The 15,159-nt window shown below is 53.4% G+C and overlaps 1 protein-coding gene across 1 annotated transcript; it reads left to right on the top strand.

The window, feature by feature from the left end:
• The first annotated feature begins 6 nt into the window (after positions 1-6).
• Positions 7-13,647, top strand: CLK3 (CDC-like kinase 3). The gene is made up of 13 exons (XM_005882776.1): positions 7-78; positions 3,613-3,764; positions 4,426-4,642; positions 6,737-6,833; positions 7,110-7,176; positions 8,809-8,925; positions 9,615-9,781; positions 10,954-11,048; positions 11,140-11,269; positions 11,516-11,598; positions 12,021-12,100; positions 12,362-12,452; positions 13,162-13,647. Exons 2-13 carry the CDS (start codon positions 3,613-3,615, stop codon positions 13,336-13,338), a joined length of 1,473 nt encoding a protein of 490 aa, XP_005882838.1. The 5' UTR covers positions 7-78; the 3' UTR covers positions 13,339-13,647.
• Positions 13,648-15,159: the final 1,512 nt, after the last annotated feature.

Below are 15,159 nucleotides of genomic sequence, written 5' to 3'. Positions count from 1 at the left end.
GCGGAGGCTGGGGCCGGAAGCGGAAGAGGCGCTGGGAGCGGGAAGTGGGGCCTAGTCGCCGCCGGAGCCTGGGAGACGGTAAGTGTGGTCCCAGACCCACCGCAGCGCGATGGTCTCGCCGGATGCGGGTCCCTGGGTGCCCGGGCTGGTGTCGGCCTGCTCCTTCTCCTTGGCCACCGCAGGCCCCGAGTCCTGACGCCCCGGGTCCCCGACCTCTCACCCCTGACCCGCCGCTTTTCCCCCGGGGGGGCGGTCACCGTAGACCCCGACCTCTCGTTTCCGTGGTGTTGGAGTCCGAGCCTGAGCGGCCTCTGAGGCTCCTGAAGGGATTCCGTTTCGGCCCTGCAACTGTCCGCGGAATGGGGTCGGTTGCTACCTAGACTCACCTGGAGGGGCTTTCAGGTCCCTCCCCTAACCCCGGCTCGAGGCTGGGTCCCACTCTCCTCCCCTCGCGGCCTGGAGTTTGATTCCGACCCAGGCTGGCGTTCCTCCGCCCGCCCCGGTCTTTGCCTCGCCGCCGTGTGCGGCGGTTACGGGGGACGAAGCTTTGAGATCTCTGGGACCCGGGGCGGCAGGAAGGGCCGCGAGCGAGGGCCACAGGCTCCCGCGTGTTTTATTGTGTTGATGGAGCCGCTCCAGCCCGGGGGAGGGGCTAGGCCCAGCTGACAGTACCAGTGCCGGAGCTGCCCCGTCAGGGCGTCTGTGCTGTAGTTCCGGGTGCGGGTGCTCTGGTGTGGAGCTGGGGTGGGAGTTGCCTGAGCCAGGCCCCTTGACGCGGTGGAGTTGGCGGCCGTCCAACTTCCCTCCTCCATGCCCTTGAAAAGGAGTGTTTCACTCGGTGGCGGCTTGCAAGGTGGCGGGTTTGAAATTGCAGTGGTGGAGCAGCGTCAGCCAAAAATAACCGTGGGGCACTGGGGTGGCTGGATCCGGGAGGGCAGCCGCTGACCTGGTTGGCTGCTCTTGTCAGCCCAGTTCACTGGCCAGGAGAGCAAATGAGAAGGCGACTAGGTCTGTGCTCAGAGAAAAGCTGGCATCTCCGCCTGGTTTCCTTCATTGTGTAGAGCAGAGTCTTCTTGAGCATGATTGTGGCCCTTAGCTTCTTTAAATAACCTGTTTGCTGGGGTTTCAGAGAGAGATAATTGAAGAGAAATGGGCCCTAAAGCCCTGGCTGGGAATATAATGAGGGGCACTAGATAGACCTAGTACTTACCTGCCTAGAATGTGTTGAAGGAGAGGTTATTTCCTCTATGATTGCCTTATGTGAAGTACTTTATAGCTTGTCATCTCCTTTGCCAAGTTGGCTGGGAGATGTTATCCGCATTTTCCAGGTATAGTAAATGACCTAGAGTGGCTTGGTCAGGAGGCCAGCACTGTAGGGTTTTCTACCCAGAGCTCTCCCCCCATGGTCCCTTGGAAGAGACTTATAAAATGCCCTTAAGGCATTTAACACCGACCTTGGTGTTACCTGGAATCTTTTACACACATATATATATATATATATATAATTTCAGAGAGGAAGGAAGAAGCAGAGAGAGACAGAAACATCAATGATGAGAGAGAATCACTGATTGGCTGCCTCCTGCACGCACCCCCCCCTCCCCCCATTGAGCCTGCAACCCAGGCATGTGCCCTGCCTGGGAATTGAACTCTGACCTCCTGGTAGGTTGACGCTCAACCACTGAACCATGCCAGCTGGGCTACCTGGAACCTTTTTAACATTAATGAAGAACTGCCTTCAGTGCCTCTCGTGGGCACAGACTTGGGTTAGGCATTTGACCTAAAAAGATATGCTAGGCATCTTAGTAAAGGGATGACATAATGTAATCCTCACAGAACCCTGTAAGATTACCCTAGCTGCCAGAGGAAGCTGAAGGTCAGTAGTTTAATAACTTGCCTAAAGGCACACATATAGAAGTGGCAATGCCAAGATTCAGATTGACATCTATCTGACACTGAAGCTGTGCTCTTTCCTCTAACGTGAACATGTGTTGACTTAAGAATCGTCTAGGTCCCAGGAGGGAGTCTTTGCCTTGATGTGGACTAGACCATGGCCTCCAACTCTGGTGCTTTGTCTGCCCAGTGAGGATGGGCAGGGCATCTATCCTTGCCACTGGAGCATCATCTGTGTCACTTAGTGAGATGTGAGATACCGCCTTCATTTCATAGCTTGGGCACCTGACCCAGGGTAATTGCAGGAAGACAGTGAAACATTAGTCAGCTGATCATCAAAACAGAACAACATTCTAAGTACTTGAGGAGCTATGAGTAATTTTACATAGTATTTACCTCCAAGGACTGCTGGGACCTGGACTTCCAGGTAGACGGGAAGATACCTGCTCATGGGTGACTGAGGGCAGAGACTTTCTTAGGATCACAGAGAAGCTCCCAGGAGTTTTGTCAGATATGCCTTGCTGCTCTGCGCATTCCATTTTGCTCTTTTCCTGACAGACTTCTCATGAGATGGGGCAGTCTCAGTGAGTTTGTCCAAAATGTGCTTGGTCAGGCAAACCCAAGACTGACCACCTTTGGAGGTTGGCTATGTCCAAGTGAAGGGTTGGGAGTCAGGGTGGCCATGGTCTCTGGCCCAGCCTTCCCATGGAGGCAAGCAATGTCAGAGTTTTTGGGGTGGGTGGAATAGGGAGCTGGCCTCACATAGCTATCTTTCTCCGCTGGTGGCTGATACAGCCTGGCAATTTCCTGTAGTGGATATTGGTCCTTGCTGAGCAAGGATAGTGATGTGGGCACTTTTGGCCTGCCTCGAGCACATCAGCCTGAGATGGGCGCAGGAGAAAGGTTCTAGAGCAGAGGATCTAGAAGAGGGACAGTACTGTTGGCTAGAGGTGAAGCATTGCCCAGTATGGCACTGAAGGTGTCTGGATGGTGCTGAATGGGTGTCGGGCAAAACACTTGGGTGCTCTGTCTTAGCATCTTTACTGGTGCTGATCCTGAGTATGGACCAGCAAGGGCTGGCCAGACCACCATATCTGCTGGGCCAGACCCTCAGGTGGGCTAGGGAATGTTTGTGAGACCCTTGTACACCTTTTCCTCCAAAAGCTGGTCTTGTTTCTGCTTGTAGCTCCTCATACAACTTGTGTCCTTGCTTCTTTGAGTGGGGTCCAATTCAGGGCCTCCACAGGCTGTTCAACTTGAGCACTTTCACCCTTGGCTCCTACGTGTTGGCACCCTGCCAACAGCCATCTGACTCTGGCTTGACAGAGCAGGTGCTTCGTAGGACCCCACAGTAAGGCAAGAGGGAATTGAGCATAGGAGGCTTCCCTTTCTCCCTGTCTCTTGTGATGGATGGTGTTTACCAACCCCGCCCTGTGTTCCATCTCAGCACCTGTCCTGGCTCACCTGGTTCCCCAAGTGCTCAGGCCATCAGGCCAATCAGTGATGCTGTGCTGGGGAGGCAGCTTTTTGTTTGTTCATTTGTTTGTTCTATTGTCCGCTCTTTGACCACTGTGACCTCAGAGTTCTTTTTCACTTCATAAACCCCTGGAGGGGCTGCCTCAAATGGAACAATGGACCTCTTCTTCAGGAGTGCCTAGGCTGCTCAGGCAACCAGGTGGCTGGCTGCATGTTTAGCAGGGCTGTCCATTTCTTGTGGCCTAGATGCATCACTGTAAGCGATACCGCTCCCCTGAGCCAGACCCATACCTGAGCTACCGATGGAAGAGAAGGAGGTCTTACAGTCGGGAGCACGAAGGGAGACTGCGATACCCATCTCGGAGGGAGCCTCCACCCCGGAGATCTCGGTCCAGAAGGTGAGAGAGAACTGGGTCAAAAGGAAGGGCTCCTTCCCTCATCTGGGCCTGGGAGACAGTGGAGGCTTGTGGCAGCCCTGGGCTCCTTCAAGTGACTGCTGCCTCTGCTTGGCTGCACCTAGATCACTGCCCTGTCCTCTTTGGATTCCTCCCTGATTTCAGCTGCATTCCCTGGCCTCAGTGTTTGCTTCCATTCTTGCTGCCCCTTCTTTCTCTGTCCTTGAGACTTCTTTTCCTGGCACACACTCCATTTTCTAGGCTAGGCCAGCATCTCTCCTGCCAACCTCTGTGCCTTCCTCAGTGGGGATTAGAAATAACTTTAGTTCTTTCCAGAGGTTGGCCCCTAGTCCTATCTCAACCCCAGACCAAAATTATAGCCTCAGCAGGCCACAGGGAGTTCCGATGCTGTGATCACTCCCCAGCGCTCTGCCTCCTGTGCCACTGAAGGGATGCCGTCAGTAGCTCAGGTTCTGGAGGTTGGACTTCGTATACATATACTCCCCCTCTCCACTTCCCTCAGTCTCACTGCCTCTGCTCCAACAGGCTACCCTTATGAGTCTTTTGCAGGGGCCTCACCACATACCTCTTGCCTTATAGCAGGAACCTGGCTGATGGGAGGAAGGGCCCTATCTGACCAATGTCCCCATCACCCTGTTGGCAGCCATGACCGCTTACCCTACCAGAGGCGGTACCGGGAGCGCCGTGATAGCGACACATACCGATGTGAAGAGCGGAGCCCATCTTTTGGAGAGGACTACTATGGATCTTCACGTTCCCATCATCGTCGACGGTCCAGGGATAGAGAGCCGTACCGGACTCGCAAACATGCCCACCATTGCCACAAACGCCGCACCAGGTCTTGTAGCAGTGCCTCCTCGGTGAGTGGTGGCCAGAGTGTGCTTGCTGGGGCTTTAAGGCCTCATCTGTCCGTAGCCTTTTCTCAGGTTGGCTGGTCTGGGTGAGTACTGCTAGCCCTGCACACGTGCATTTGGTGTGTGTGCGTGCGTGTGTTTGTGTGTGTCGTCTGCTTTAGGTACAGGGCTGAGCAAAGGGCCTGGCTTCTCTATCTTCTGGCCCATTGGCGGTGTCAGCTGAAGGGGCTCTGGTTGCGGCGCTGGCAGGCTCCTGGCCTGTCTTGTCTCCACATTGCCCCAGGTTCAGGCTGCTTGGGTGCAAGTGGCCAGGGATACCTCTTAGAGATCCTAACAGGATTGCTGGTGTGTGGTCTGGAGCTGTATGGCCTGGTCCTTCCCACTGAGAGATTGCCTCCACACAGCTCAGTGCTCTGACTGGTGTGGATTGTACCAACTTCTGCCGTCTCACTTCCACGCCCCTCCCCAAAGGCCCGGAGGCTGGAGTGCCTACGGGTAGGGGAGGGTCTTCTTATCAGCTCAGGCTGGAGCTTCCCTTCTGACCTCCAGCCAGGCCTTCTTCAGCCTAGCCCAGTGATGGCGAACCTATGACACGCGTGTCAGAGGTGACACGCGAACTCATTTTTTGGGTTGATTTTTCTTTGTTAAATGGCATTTAAATATATAAAATAAATATCAAAAATATAAGTCTTTGTTTTACTATGGTTGCAAATATCAAAAAATTTCTATATGTGACACGGCACCAGAATTAAGTTAGGGTTTTTCAAAATGCTGACATGCCGAGCTCAAAAGGTTCGCCATCACTGGCCTAGCCTCTTTGCATGAGAGGCAGTCAAGACGAGGGATGAGCTGCCTGTGTGATGGGACATGTAAAGAAATGACAGAAAGGCCTACAGCCCTAGGCCTTGTCCAGTTGCAGGCCACCTGCCAGGAACAGGGCCTGGTGGTGTTTCTAGTGTGCAAGGTTGTATAGATCTCTGCTGAGACCAGGAGCCCACACTGTAATCACACCTCTGGGAAGGAAAGCCTGTTGTATGTCTCCAAGGTTATGTGCTGTCTTCTCCCCCTCCCCCCTTCCCTCCCTCACTCCCTTTTGCCAGCCATGAGGCCCCTGAGGAGTAGTGGCGGAACCAATGGAGGGGCCAGGCATCTTTTCTGCTGAGCTCTCTGGTGACGACTTTGAGTGGCCATGGGTTGCAGGTTGACTGTGTGCACCCATCATAGCCTGGTGGCCTCTCTGCACACTGCCACACACTGCCACAGGAGGGCAGTGCAGATCTGTGGCTCTGTGTCTCTTTTGGTGCCCTCTATTGTCATGAGGCTCAGGATGTGCCTGGCCTATGAATAGCATGGGTGCCATGGCAGGAGCTGGCTTGGGGCCTGTGTGGGCCATCATGGTAGGAGGCCTGGAGGTTGACCAGCCCAGAGAATCCCTGGCTCCTTCCCTGTTTGAGGTTGGTGGTAAAAAGGTTGCTAATGAAGGCCGTATCTGGTGATGATGTTAAGTCTGGCCATGGATGCTGTCTGGAGGCCTGTAGTAGCTTGGCTCTGAGTGGCAGCTGTCGAGTATGTGCAGGGCTGTGTGGGCAAGAGAGAGGCAGGCAAAGACAGGCTGGGCATTCTGCAGCTGAAGCCAGCGTGGTTTCCGACCATTCTGGATGATGGACCAAGGCTTGGGACAGCCACACTCTTGCGCCGTTTTCACTGCGTCTCCACCCTGGCCGAAGCATACTGGGAGGGTCTGGGAGGGGAACACTTAGTAGAGAAGGGTGTCAAGGCTGTGGCTTTCCACATGGCCCGGCCCCTCAGCAGCAGAGGCTGGTCATCTTTCTGAGCGTCCAAGTTGTCTTTACATACCTGTAGCTGTTTTTACTTTTCTGTTTTTGAAGTCAGTTTGTGTCTTGACGTGTCCCTTGCAATATCCCTATCGTTATATATGCTGTGTGCCTTATGAAATGCTGGGATCTGGAAAATCCAACCAACCAACCCACCGGCTCCTCACCGTCTCCACCTCTGCCTTTGACTGACACCTCAATCTGTCAATCGGAACCGCCTACCATGCGATTGGTCGGATGGCGTTTCGGGGGGCGGTGCATGCAGAGAAGCCAACAGAGCAGTAAGCGCAGCAGCCGGAGTGTGGAAGATGACAAGGAGGGCCACCTGGTGTGCCGGATCGGCGATTGGCTCCAAGAGCGATGTACAGCCACCTTTCGTAAAACTTTACCTCTCTACTTTCTACCCCCTTGTTAGACCAGACCTCTCCTGCCCGGAGGGGCCTCTAGTGCGCGTGGTGCCTTAGTGGGGCCACCAGTAATTGCCTGAATGACACAAACACTAGCAACTTCTGTTTTTAAGAGTGTAGCAGTGAGAGAGAAACCTTTTTTGTTTTTGAGAATTTGAATGCTGTGAACTTGCAGGAGCTGCCGACCTTCTGCCCGCCAGTCCCTCACGCCCTGCTTCTTTTCTCTCCTAGATGAGATTGTGGGGAACCTGGGCGAAGGTACCTTTGGCAAGGTGGTGGAGTGCTTGGACCATGCCAGGTGAGCTGTAGCTGCAAAGTGCTTATCCTAGCTGTCTCAGTTGAGCCATGTGCTGCCCATACATGATTCTTCTACTGTTTTAGAGATGAAGAAACATGCTCAGGGGTTGCCCATATTCCTTAGCTCTTGTGGTGGGGCAGTGCTCCCTCATTCAGAGGGGTGCTTGGAGGGGACAGTTAGTCTCAGCAGTCCAGCTGGTCATGGAGCCCCAAGATAAGATAGTGACGGTGACTGAAAGGAAGCCTCCCAGTTCCAGTTTAAACACCTTGGACCCAAGAGGTTAGGGTTGGGATTAGTGAGCATAGGGTCATGTAAACTATACTGTGACCAGAGAGAGAACTGGCAGATCTGAGAGATGTGGCACATGGTGGCAGCTAAGCTCTCTGGGCTGTGCCACTCTGAGTAGCTAGAGGGAAAATTAACTTCTGGAGTCATTATGGGGCAGGGCTCAGGGTCCTTCAAGGGACTCAAAGGGAATCAGCCAGTGGGGTTGTGAAGAGGTAGAATTCAGCTCAGGAAAAGGGCCTTTGAACCCTGAATGCTTCCACAGGCAGCCTCCCTGTGTTGAAGGTTGGAATGCCATCAGGAGATCCTGTTCTAGGAGGAGGCTGGTGGCCATTCCTATGAGGTCCTTTTCTGTCTTGAAAATCTGAGAAAATGAGATAGGGAGAGAAAAGCAGGGTGGGGAATATCTGACCCTTGGGCTGTATGAAGCCCGTGAAATCATTTGGTCTGGCCCTCTCAAGGCATTAAGGGTAAGTTAATTAAATGTTTGACCAAATATAGCAGGCTAATGTTTAAGTTGATAATTTTGTATGGCCTGCCAGTGATGTTATAAATATCCAAATGGCCCTTGGCAGAAAAAAGGTTCCCCACCCCTGCTCTAGAAGATACCTCTTCTGGGGCCTGTGAGCCTTTCCTAAGTTACCAAGGTAAGCCTCCTAGAGGTCTCAGAGGCTACACCCTTGCAGGAGAGCTGATTGCTCGTTCCCCACTCAGCATCTGAATTCTGGCTGTTCCAGCCTCAGTAGGTCATCCTACAAGTCACCTCTGGGGGTAAGGGTAGGGCTGGGGGGATGCAGAACAGGAATTGTTAAAATTCTCACTGGACACTCAATGACCTGTGGCTGGTAGGCAGGCAGGTGGGGCTGGAGGGAGTGTGGTAAAGGGAACAGCCCTTGGCCTCCTAGTGAGAGGCCCCTACTCCGGGCACCCTTACCTCTTGCCAGGGAACCATTTGTCCATTTTTGCAGACGTGATTAGGAAGGTCAAGAGACAGCCTGACAGGGATCGGGGCTGACTAGCCTACAGGTTGAGTTATTACTGAGTGAGCTCTGGGGCTGGTGTTTGTCAGTGGGAGAGGCCTCTGCACCTCTGCCCACTCTTTCCTGGGGAGCTGGGAGGTAGCTGAGACCATAAAAGCCTAAGGTGCTAGAGGAGCGTGCTGTTAGGAGAGTAGAGGTCTGATGTTGCATGGGACAGGCTGGGCGTCAGTTGTCTGTTCTCCTCAGGATCGGCCCTGTCTCTTAAGTACTGGGTGGTGTCTGCCAAGAGTTGCTGGGTTGGTGTGGAAGGTGGGGGAAGAGCTGGGCAGCTTTTCATGAGAACCTCTGCTTCCTTCCCCGGTGCCAGAGGGAAGTCTCAAGTTGCCCTGAAGATCATTCGCAACGTGGGCAAGTACCGGGAGGCTGCCCGACTAGAAATCAATGTTCTCAAAAAAATCAAGGAAAAGGACAAAGAGAACAAGTTGTGAGTGTCAGCAAGGAGTGAGGAAAGCTTTCACTGGGGACAGCATCCTCTCTAACCCTAATTCCCTGGACCCTTCTGGGGCTGAGCAATAGTATCCTCTCACTTGGTTGGCATCATGCCTTCTCTGTGCATTCAGAACTAGGGGAGTTGGGTAAGTGATTCTTGCTGGAAGGAGCCTTTGGATTCCAGCCCAGGTTTTACCACAACCAGCTTAGAGTTCTGAAGCAGGCCTCCCAGCCCTGCATTTGTGGGCCTTACTGAGCGTTAGACAAGATATAAACTGGAAGCTGGGGCTCACATAATCAGACACCCAAAGGAGAGCCACCTTTGGCATACAGACTCAGGAATTTCCATTGAGAGAGTTGAAAAAGGCACTGCTAGTAGTATCCTGGGATCATTCTTTCTTGGAGATGCAGGGATTATGCCCAATATCTTACGTAGGTAAGCAGGAGACCTCAAATCAAAATGCCCCCCTAGCCCACCCCCCTCATAGCATTAAGTTTAGTCCTTGCTCAGAGCTGATCTGGGTGATGGCTGGTGGGAGATGTACTCTTGCTGTTAACTGGTTCTCTTTGTGTATCTGCACAGTGGCCTGGGAGGGAGTGGGGACTGGCTTCATCTGAGGGAAGGGGTGGGGCAGCCAGCCCCCTCAGCACAGAGCCTGAGCCCCATCCATCTTTCTCCCCTAGCTTGTGCGTCTTGATGTCTGACTGGTTTAACTTCCACGGTCACATGTGCATCGCCTTTGAGCTCCTGGGCAAGAACACCTTTGAGTTCCTGAAGGAGAATAATTTCCAGCCTTACCCCCTACCACATGTCCGGCACATGGCCTACCAGCTCTGCCACGCCCTTAGATGTAAGTATCTACACTCAAGTGGAGCATGAGGTGGCTACATGCCTGGCAGGAAAGTCACCTGGTGGTCTTGCTCTTCCCCATTCACTCGGGCACACTGCTAACCATTCTGCTGAGCCTGGGACATATCAGGGCCCCTTTGACTGAAAGGCATTTAGGTATGAATCTGCAGATGGAGAGGTCCTCTAGGGGCCTTTTGAGCCAGCCTCTGCCCACAAACACTCAGGAGGAAAGAAAGAGCTGCTCTAGAATTTTCCTAGCTACCAATCCTGTTCCCACCTTCCTGCAAAGGATGAAAAGGTCCAGGTGACCTGGGAGATCCACCCACAGCTCCTGCCCACACGGACACTACTACTTCCCATCTGCCTACTTGGTTGACCGCATCCAGCATTGCAGAATTTGTGGTGGTTGGAGCAGGACAGGAGGTAGATAGACCTAGAACAGGGACTGTGTAGATGGAGGGGATGGTGAAGAGCACTCCAAGCAAGGCAAGTAGCTCAGTGATGGTCTGGATCTAGCACATGCTGACACACTCTTGTGAAAAAGGGCCCATGTTGGGGAGAGATGGGCCACACTGCTCTGAGGGTCTTGAGTGCCAGATGGGAGCTAGAGTCTGAAAGTGCTGGGATAGGGTTTGGTGGTATAGGGATTGGAGGAAAAAGGAAGATTCCCTGCTTAGGGCTAGGGATGAGAAGAGGCAAGGCTGGCTTCATGGATGTTACTGTATTTGGTTTAATACTCTGTTGCCACCAGCGTGACACCTAATTTATTAATAAAGGGACCTGCATTTTCACTCAACAGCCCCCGCAAATGATGTAGCTAGTGCTGGGGAGAGGGAACCACCCCAAGGCTGATGCTGTAGCTTTGGTGAGACCAGGCTGAGGAGGACTGGCCCCTGCAGGGAGAGGTGGAAGGAGGTGTTTTGAATTCAAAGCCCCCCAGCCCCCCATCTTCTCAAGCATTCGAACCCTCCAAGACCCCAAGCACAGAGAATCTTTGAGAGGGAAGCCAGTGTAGAGGCAGAGCTGTGTCTGTTCCCTCAGCCCACTGCTGAGGTAATGGTGTGAGGGTCTCTGGCAGACTGGCTTTGGAGGATGGATCTGGCCTAGAGCTGGCAGGAGCCAGAGAAGCCCAGGTTCTCAGAGCCCGCTCCCGCCTCTCTCCTGCCTCTCCAGTTCTACATGAGAACCAACTGACCCACACAGACTTGAAGCCAGAGAACATCCTGTTTGTGAATTCTGAGTTTGAAACGCTCTACAATGAGCACAAGGTATTGATGGGGAGAGGGTGAGGCCCCACTGCAGAGCAAGGTTACCCCTTGGGACAGAGTTCTGATCTGGCTCTCCTTCCTTGCCTCTCAGAGCTGTGAGGAGAAGTCAGTGAAGAACACCAGCATCCGAGTTGCTGACTTCGGCAGTGCTACCTTTGACCATGAGCATCACACAACCATTGTGGCCACTCGTCATTACCGCCCACCTGAGGTGATCCTTGGTGAGTGGCTATACAGCCCCTAACCCAGATAAAGTGGGCTCTTGCTGGGAGGGAATGAACAGAGGCAATGGTGTGCCTGCCTGCCGCCCACTGGCAAGCAGTCACTATGGTTGTCAACTTGGCCTGGCAGAGAAAGGGACCTTTACTGGGGTTTGGGCAAGAGTCCTGTCAACCAGTGTGGCAGCTGCCTTGTGACCTCTAGGGTGAGAGCACAGAGCCTCATAGCTTCTCCATTTTGGCTTTCAGAGCTGGGCTGGGCACAGCCCTGTGACGTCTGGAGCATTGGCTGCATTCTCTTCGAGTACTACCGGGGCTTCACACTTTTCCAGGTAAGGCCCCTCCCACACTGCCCTGCTACCCTGGGTGCTCATACTCTAGCAGGCCACAGGGGCCTGGTGTGGGAAGACCATCTGAGGCCCACCAGGATTGAGAGTCATAGATCAGAGAAAGGAAGAGGTCAGAATAGCTGAAGCACTCAGGGAGTCTTAAGCTCAGCCATCAAGGATGAAGGGTTGGGGCTCAAAGAGTGAATATTTGAGGCATGAGGCACAGCATAAGTGAGGGTGTGGAGATGGGCTGGGGCAGTTTGCGTTCTTGGGAGAGAGTGAGAAACATGGCCTTATCCTTGGCAAATGGTAACAGGCTGCTGCAAGGCCACAGAAACTGGGAAGGCACTTTTTTGTCTCTTATCCTCCCTGAGGGGCTGAGGCTTGTACTGAACCCTGCTTGCTCTATCCCCGACCTTCCATAGACCCATGAAAACCGAGAGCATTTGGTGATGATGGAGAAGATCCTAGGGCCCATCCCATCACACATGATCCACCGTACCAGGTAAGGACCCCTGGCCCATAGATCTTTCCCATCTTGCTTGTGGGTCAAAAAGCTACTGCACAGTCTTTGCAGAAGATGCTGTGGCTCACCCAGGCTCATAGCTTTACCTGTATGCTCCTCCGAGTGACCTGACAAACCTGCTGCCCTGCTGGGTCAGACTAGGACTCCCTGCCTGGCTTTGCTGCCATTCCCCAGGCTCCTGCTATCTTCCCCACCCACACCCACACCCACAAATGATTCCCTCCGTTCCTTCCCTTTCAGGAAGCAGAAATATTTTTACAAAGGGGGCCTGGTTTGGGATGAGAACAGCTCTGATGGCCGGTATGTGAAGGAGAACTGCAAACCTCTGAAGGTCAGTTTCTGGCTTCCCCCAGGTCAACTCATGCCAAGGCACTGGGCACACATATAGCAGAGAGACAGGCCAGGCAGCTAAAGGCTGCCCCTTTGCCTGGCACAATGAGAGGCTGCTGGGTGCTGGCAATGGGGCTTCTTTCAAATTGCTCCAGAAGGGTTCTTAGCCCTACCCCTTCCCAACAGGGTGGCTATGAATGTAATTGGGGAACACCAGAAGAGACAAGTATCAGAGACCGTGCTACTTCCAGCCCCCCTCTTCTCTCAATTTTGGGAAGAACTAGGCAGGACTGAGGTGAGGGGGAGGGAAGACTAGACATGACGAGGAAGCCTCTGTCAACTGCATTTGGTGCATTGACAGGTGATTTCTACCTACCTGTCAGGACTTTGCATGTGTGGGCAGAGGCACCAAACCAGCAAAACAGCCAGTAGCCTGACAAGTTCAGAGCAAAATGCTTTAACAGGCATAAAAGAATGGAGCCACTCACTGTCCAAGAGGGCAGTCAGTCCTCCAGGAGGCATCATTGCCTCCTCAACTCATGCAGCAAGGCTTGCCACGCCCCTGCCATCACACTGAGATACCTTGTGTCCCTGAGCAGAGTTACATGCTCCAAGACTCCCTGGAGCACGTGCAGCTGTTTGACCTGATGAGGAGGATGTTAGAGTTTGACCTGCCCAGCGACACTGAGATACCTTGTGTCCCTGAGCAGAGTTACATGCTCCAAGACTCCCTGGAGCACGTGCAGCTGTTTGACCTGATGAGGAGGATGTTAGAGTTTGACCCTGCCCAGCGCATCACCCTGGCGGAGGCCCTGCTGCACCCCTTCTTTGCTGGCCTCACCCCTGAGGAGCGGTCCTTCCTCACCAGCCGAACCCCCAGCAGATGACAGGCACAGGCCACTACATGAGGGGATGGAACTGGGCTGCCTGGCCCTCTCTCTCCAACTCCTAACCACTGGGCCCCAGGGCCAGAGCCACCCAATGAACAGTGCAATGTGAAGGAAGGCAGGTGCCTGCAAGGGCAGAGACATGCCCAGCTGCCAGAAAGCACAGATTTGACCCAAGCTATTTATATGTTGTAAAGTTATAATAAAGTGTTTCTTACTGTTTGTAACCCCTGGTACCAGTGCGTCGTCTCCAGGCTCCTTGCCTTCTCCCTTCCCCATCTTATTAATAAAGTCTTTCTTAGCAGTTCAGCTTGTGGAGAGCTAAGTATGAACTGGGCCAGGCACAGGACCAACCAGTGAAAAGACCAGAAGCTGGGGTGTTCCTTTGGGCCCAGAAGGGCAATTTTAGCCTTTAGCCTGCTGCACATAGGCCCTGCCTTGCACCTGTTTCCCACTGGCCTTTATATAAAGGACTTTAAGGGGAAAGACCTGCTGTAATTCACCAGGGGCAATCTAGTTTTACTGGCTGTATGTGCCCCAAAACTATGGCTTATGAAGGCTGTCAAGCATGGGACAAGGCGGGCTCCTAGGGCTCCGGTGGCAGTATCTCCCTGCAGCCTATAGAGCAGAACTTACCAGAGCACAGGACTGTGTCATTCAGCTTTATTTTAGTGCTGGTTTTTGGTCCCCCAAGAACTACTTGAATGAATCTTGACTACCTGATTGGGGCCCCTTGGGGACTGGGCACTGTGGGCAGGATGCCTCTGACTGGGAAATGCCCAGCTGAGGGCACAGTGCCACCAGGGGAGAAAAAAGAGGCTTGAGCATAAATTCCCAGTGGCCCCTCAAGGCCATTCCCCCTAGGCCACAGCAATTTACCAGAGCAAGCTCTTTTGGGCCAGGGTTGTCCTAGCTCATTTTCCACTGTACCCAGTCAAGGGACCTAACCACATTAATAGGCAGCCAGAACTGCTTAGTGATTGCTTACCAAAATGCCTGTAATCCAGCACAGAGTGTGGCCCTGTGACTAAAAAGAGGGCCCAATCTTGGGAGCTGCTTGGTCCTGAGAGTGAGCAGAGGCCAAGGGAGGATACACAGCACAGGGCTGACAATCTGTTCTCCCACTGCTGGAAACAATTGAACATTTGTGGAAGGATGGGAAGAAGAGGGACCAGCCCTCTCTGCCCTGCCTCATTTGTTCCTGGCTATGCTCCTATAGGAAAGTGATAAGCAGCCTGAAACCAGTGCCTGCCTACCTGTGTCCATGATCCTTGGTGAGCTTTCCCACTCACCCCTTTAATCAGACTGGGTAGGCACAAAACATAAGGCAGTCTGAAGCCCTGAGAAAGGCTTTAAAGCACAAGTCTTCTGCAAGGACTGCTGCCAGGAACTCCAGGGCATGGCTCCTATCAGCCCCCAGGGCCTAGGCCTGCGAAGGTAGGGCAAACATGTCAAACTCAAGGCCGGCAGGCCGCATGCCTCATTTAAGCCAGCCGTGAGTTTGATATGCTTGGTAGGGGCTTAGTGCCTTAGGATCTGAGCAACAGTGTGTTTCTATGGCTGAGCCCCACCAGCTAGCTTACCCAGAACTGGCCTCATTTTGGCATCTCTGAGATAAGGCTCTGGTCCCAAGCCTATTCACATTGGACAACCAAAAAGGGTTCCAACAAGGGAGGGACATGTGCCCTGCTCTTGGATGATAGATACAGGGGGGGAAAAACAGTAGGGCTATGTATGTGCTGGCAAAGAGGTGGCCTAAGACAGAAGCACCACGGAGCCTCTACTGGCTCAGCACCAGGGGCCTTGCCTCAGACTAAGCAG

This window comes from Myotis brandtii, unplaced genomic scaffold (assembly GCF_000412655.1).
Source record: "Myotis brandtii unplaced genomic scaffold, ASM41265v1 scaffold74, whole genome shotgun sequence".
Taxonomy (NCBI): Eukaryota; Metazoa; Chordata; class Mammalia; order Chiroptera; family Vespertilionidae; genus Myotis; species Myotis brandtii.
Note: the sequence above shows the minus strand (reverse complement) of the source record. Positions and strands in the feature narration are given on the sequence as shown.